This window comes from Chelonoidis abingdonii, chromosome 3 (genome assembly GCF_003597395.2).
Source record: "Chelonoidis abingdonii isolate Lonesome George chromosome 3, CheloAbing_2.0, whole genome shotgun sequence".
Lineage (NCBI taxonomy): Eukaryota > Metazoa > Chordata > Testudines > Testudinidae > Chelonoidis > Chelonoidis abingdonii.
The window spans coordinates 16,345,790-16,351,789 of NC_133771.1; the positions used below are offsets into that span (position 1 = coordinate 16,345,790).

At 49.1% G+C, this 6,000-nt stretch overlaps 1 protein-coding gene across 1 annotated transcript in view; it reads right to left on the bottom strand.

Annotated features, from left to right (window-relative positions):
- ADGRF5 (adhesion G protein-coupled receptor F5) overlaps positions 1–5,663 on the bottom strand; it is a 70,285-nt gene extending 64,622 nt beyond the window's left edge. Inside the window, exon 1 of the mRNA XM_075063632.1 lies at positions 5,450–5,663. Within this exon, the coding sequence (XP_074919733.1) occupies positions 5,450–5,526 (77 nt within the window). The 5' untranslated portion in view covers positions 5,527–5,663. The remainder of the gene's footprint in view (positions 1–5,449) is intronic.
- Between the last annotated feature and the right edge of the window lie 337 nt (positions 5,664–6,000).

Sequence of the window (6,000 nt, forward strand, 5' to 3'; positions counted from 1 at the left end):
TTGGGTCCTGTAAAAACACACAGTAAGAGACAGTGCCTTTCCCAAAGAGCTAAGACAGGACAGATGGGAAAGAAAGCATTATTGGCTCTATTTCACAGATAGGGAACTGAGGCACACAGGGATTCGTGACTTGCCCAAGGCCACACAGGAAGGCTGCGGCAGAGCCAGGAATGAACCCAAGGCTCTGGCATCACAGTCCAATGGCTTAACCACAGGACCCTCCTTTGCCTCGGAAGGACATGTACGCCAATTTCAGAAGCAAGGGACAGCTGAATGAAGAACCTGCAATAAAGCACGTAGCGAAGCTTTGTGAAATATTATTATTATATTTAGTGCCATAAGACTGAGTTAAAGCAGGAACGCCAGTGAAGCCTTTCCTTTCTATTTTAACAATGGGAGGAAGCTCTGGTTTATCAGCAGAATTTCCTAGGATACTAAATTGGACACTAGAATTCCACTCTATTAAACTTCTCTGGCAGGTGTTTTAAGATAAGTGCTTTGCAGTAATATTTAAATGGGGATCAATGGAGCTCAGACATTGCTGGGCTACAGCAAACCCAATGTGCCACAAGATCTTCTCTGGTCTTGAAGCTCTGGATATATTCGAGTGGTTAAGCAGGAGAATTGTCCGTCGCTGACCAGAGAAGTTTTAGCACCAGGGGCAGATTGGGAAGTGAGATCTGTTCCTGGCACTTGCCTTGCACACCTACCGCCTTCCATAACCCTCTTATAAGCCGATTGACAGGTCTGGCAATGTCATCTGCAACTAGAAAAATTAAGCAAAATCATCCAGCTAGCAAGAGGTTCTGTGGAGAAGGTACTTATACAACCCTTCCCAGCAAAGGAACAGAGCACCTACCAAACAGGAACTCATTCATCTTCCCACCACCAGCTATGTGTTGCAGGGACGAAACTTTAGTGCGGTTTCACAGACAGAGAACTGAAGCAAAGAAAGGGGAAGTGGCATGTCCAAGGGCACCCAGGAGTTCTGTGATAGAGGCAAAATACGGAGCTTGGCTCTCCTGAGTCACAGCTCAGGGCTTTCATCACTGACTGCTCTGGTGTAGCTGCACAAACGGGAGAAGGGAGGACAGGAGGCTTTTTTACCCCATCTGCATCCACCATGCAGTACGCTGCCAATTTGGGTGCAGCACGCAGGGATGTGGAGCTAGTTGGTGCTGCTGGCAGTGGTTACCACTTGAGAGGGGTGCAGGGGCGGCTCTAGGTATTTTGCCGCCCCAAGCACTGCAGGCAGGCTGCATTCGGCAGCTTGCCTGCAGGAGGTCCCCAGTCCTGCGGATTCAGCGGCACGCCTGCGGGAGGTCCACTGAAGCCGCGAGACCAGCGGACCCTATGCAGGCATGCCGCCGAAGGTAACCTGCCTGCTACCCTCGCGGCGACCGGCAGCGCACTCCCCGTGGCTTGCCACCCCAGACACTAGTTTGGCCTGCTGGTGCCTGGAGCTGCCCCTGGAGGGGTGTACTAGCTCAGGGGCAAGGCCGTGGCCCTTGTTCTTTCCTGCACATCAGCTGGCAGCTGCATGGCTGCAGCGGTGGGGATTGCACTTTTTGAAAGGTATAGCAAGATCTGCTTCCCCCCAGCTTCCCCAGGGCCCTGGAGAGTGCATCCCTCTAGTGCCGTGACTGGGACACAATTTAGCACAAAGGTGTTTGCAAAAAGAGCAGGCATCTTCCTGAGGTTCTTCACCCTGGCAGTTCCAGTTACTGCCCGGTGGGACACGAAAGCGCAGAGCTGTTGTGTCAGAGCTGGCATTAGTTGCCTCTGTGGGGAGCTAGACAGCAGACGGGAAGACTCAGGGTCTTGTGGTGAAGTCCTAGGGTCTCAGGGCACCTATCTTCAATTCCACAGCCTCCATGCGGGACTGTCGCCAGGCAACCTACTCTCTCAGTGCCCCTCAGTTCCTCATCCGTAATGGGAGCACTGGTACGTCCCCACCTCACAGGGTGTACCAGGAGGATAATCCCACAACGTTTGGATGCTCACTTACTGTGATGCTGCAGGGGCCATATAAGCGCCTGACTGACAGGAACTCAGTGTGCTACAGCTTCCGTGCCACACAGAGCCAAGCGGGAGAATGCTGAGAACTGCCAGCTCCAGGTGACCTTTAAGCTCTACCTAACAGGAACATTCATTAACATGCTATCGTGAAACAGGGAAGCAACGAGCTGAGCCTGGGAGTGAGAGAAACCACTTCTCCTTATTCAACAGTGGCCCAGCACAACTCTGGGATCTATCTCTCCAGCTGGTAAAATGGTGGCTGTGATGGGCTGGGGAAAGGCTTTGAGGAGGAATTTATTACAGATGTTGGCAGGTCAGCTGTAGCTCAAATAGGAGTGATGGGCTTGATGCAGAGATAACCGTGTGAGCGTCTATCTCCTGTGCTGTACAGAAGGTTACTCTAGATCAGTGGTCCCCAACGCAGTGCCTGCGGGTACCATAGCACCCACCAGGGCATTTATGTGCGCCCACCTAGTGCCCAGCAGGGGAGAAAATCTGTGGCCCAGCGCCTGCCAGAGACAGAGAACTCCGGGGCTACAGGCTGCGGGCACTGGTGTTCTCTGTCCCTGGCAGGCGCGGGGCAGTGGTTTTTCTCCATAGTCGAGAGAAGCTGCAGCCCCGCGCCTGCTGGGGACAGAGAACTCCGGGGCTGCAGGCTGCGGGTGCCGGTGTTCTCAGTCCCTGGCAGACAAAGGGCTGCGGCTTCTCTGGGGCTGCAGACTGCAGGCGCTGGTTTCTTGGTTCCCGGCAGGCATGGGGGCTGCGGCTTAAGCTGGGGAGAAGCCGCGGCCCCACATCTGCCAGGGACAGAGAAGTCCGGGATTGCAGGCTGCAGGTTGCGGGTGCCAGTGTTCTCTGTCCCTGGCAGGTGTGGGACCTGCCTAGTGCCCAGCAGGGGAGAGAAGCCAGGGCCCCGCGCCTGCTGGGGACAGAGAACTCTGGGGCTGCAGGTGCCGGTGTTCTTGGTCCCTGGCAGGTGCGGGGCCGCGGCTTAAGCCGGAGAGAAGCCATGGCCCCGCGCCTACTGGGGACAGAGAACTCTGGGGCTGCAGGCTGTGGGCTTCAGTGTTCTGTGTCCTCTCGGCTTCTCTCCGCACTGCCCAGAACTGGTGCCAAAAAAATTAAAAATAAATAAAAATGCTCCAACTCTGCAGAATGGACAGAATGCATTCTCGCAGCATGTGCTGCCCCAGGCACGTGCTTGCTCCACTGGTGCCTGGAGCCAGCCCTGTATGTGAGTAATTGTTGGCGCCTGCCACACTCTTCTGAAAACATGAATGTGCTACTGGCCACAAAAAGGTTGGGGACCACTGCTCTAGATGATCATAATGGGCCCTTATGGTCTTAAATCTAAATGCTGAGGTCTCCTAAGGCCAAGGAACTACCTTCAATCATTTTAATTTTGCATTACAAAGAGAAATATAGTTCCAGATACTGGTGTGGCTTTGACTGAAATGATTCACATCCATGTTCCCTCACTACAATCCACTTAGCTCACAGCGCACCAGAGATGTCAGCCACAGGCCACGATGCTGGGGCCGCTTTTCTCGCTCTAGGTGAATGGGTTAATGAGTGCAGAGTACTCTAGTAAAGCTTCAGGCTTTTAACAATCAGAGGAAGCTCTGCCTTGATTGAGGAATTTCCCATGCCTCTAATTCAGATGTTAGAAAACTGCTCTTTTCAGCTAGGAGGAGGGGTATTTAAATAACAAGATAAAACAATAAGCAAATGTAAGGGGACCAGGGTAAACATATTTAGTTACAGCTCAACCCTTTCAAGAAGGGGTTTTTATTTGTTATCAGAATCAAAGGAGCCAAGCTCAGGGGATAAGATCTGGGGAAGTTTGATAACAACAAATGCCAGATTCACAGTAAGTTGTACTCCTAGGACCAGGTCCTCTGCTAAATCAGCTTTGCTCCGTCCACTTCAATGGAGCTTCATTGATTTGCACTGGCCGATGATCTGGCCCTAATTTCTTCATGTCATTTTTCATTGCAGGGCTTGGTACAAAACATTGCAAGATAATGAAAGTAAACAAAATGATGAAAAAGTTTCTTGGTAAGCAGGAAATCTGTGGATTGAAAAATGCACCTTCTAGGGTATAATAGCAACAGGTGACCTAGAGAGCAAAAGAAATTCTAGCCTTCCACAAATTAATACTGATCACCTTTATAGTTCTGACCCACCGCTTTCCTATAGTTACAGACTTGTTTCACCTGCTAAAACGACGATAAAAACAGAATTCATAAAAATATTTTGCAGTTATATATCACCTTTTTTCCCAAAATTGAAATGCTCTTTACAAACATATCTGAACATTATTCTCTCACTGATGAGGAAACTGAGGCACAGAGGTGATGCGACATGCCCAGGGTTACATAACAGCCCAGTAACACAGCCAGGAATAAAATCCATGTCTTTTGACTCCCAGTCCCCTGGGCTAATCACTAGATAATGCTGCCGCATAAATGTAATCACACTTGGACAGTTTTGTCTTTGCTGAATCAATGCTTACATGAGTCTACAGTGTTGGAGTCAGGATCATCAGATCCTTCCACAAGGTGCATGTCAAAGGGAGGTGATCTACCCTGAAAGCATCTGTGCTTTCCCACTGAGTCACAACTTGACACTGATGACAAGCCAACACAGAGGTGATGGCTGCTTTGCCAGGATACAAATTAACGGCAGATAAATGAGTTACTAAAAACCCAGGGAGGGTAGAAAAAGTGATGGAAAATAAAGATAACTGTGAAACCCAAAGGAAGTCCCATGCTAAGGTCTCCTGTACTGCACTTCATATGCAAAGTCCTTCTCCTTTAAAACCCTGTTTGGTCTAATGTGAAAGTGACAGAGACAGACTGCAAGAGATCATGTGTAAAATAAATGATTATGGCATAATCTGAATGGAATATGTCACATTTATCTACACTGCAAACCCCAGCCAGAGGAGAGATTTCACAAGGGGAACATTATTTTGTCATCACCAGGCTGAACAATCGAGCTCTTTTTATAGTTCTTGCAGTTTCTCAGAGGCACCATGTTTAATTTTGTTTCCTACATAAAACCAGTGCCTCCTTAATACAGCACCTCCTATCACCTCCATCTCTGAGGCACTGAATTTTATCTAGTTTAGTCATAATCGCAGTTAATACCTACCCAAAAGGACATAGCAGAAGGTTACATACTGTAGTTCCCACTTCCACAAGCTGAAAATATCATGCTGGAAGTTGTCATCTTATCACCTTAAAATGAAACATTTATTATGACAGTCATGCTAATGTAAATCTGCACAGGGTCCATGGACTCTGACTGAGTTATTTCAGGTTTGCACTATGAGCTTAGAGTCAGGCCCTGAAAACTTTTCTGACCAAATGATTCCACAGCACGAGGGGGAATGGCTGTTGTTATAGTCAACATGCATAGTCCTTACCTGAAGGAAAGCAAGTGCCAGGCTCCTCTGAGCCAAGTGTGAGCTTCAGCCTCAATCTCTGTCCTTTGTTTTCCCATAAAATCCTCTATAGCTCAGCGACATCAGGAAGACACACCTGTTTTTTACCTTTTGGGAAAAATAATAGAACAGCCTGAGCGCAATTTTCAGAGACACACACAGAGCAAGAAAGAGACTTTGGATTTAAGTGAACAAACCAAACTAACATCCAACAAAGATCCCAACTTCCCCTTTCTGTGGCCAATGAGGATCTATCTCATCATTCACATTTCAGGGTGGAACTCCAGTAAATACCACACGGGACTGACTGGCTCTCTGCCATATGGGCAGGGCTGATTTTCCCCACTGTCTCAGTTCTCACGGTGTCTAGAGAGCAGAGGTGTGTTGCCTTCTCCTGCTGCTGGTGGTCTGAAACACTAAGATGGCATTTAGCCAGGAGAGAGGGAATAAGCCCAGGGAAATGTAAGAGTGAAAACCTTTTCCATGGGATTTCCTGTGCATGAGGAAAAGTGAGGCTGGGGAGGGAGGGGGGA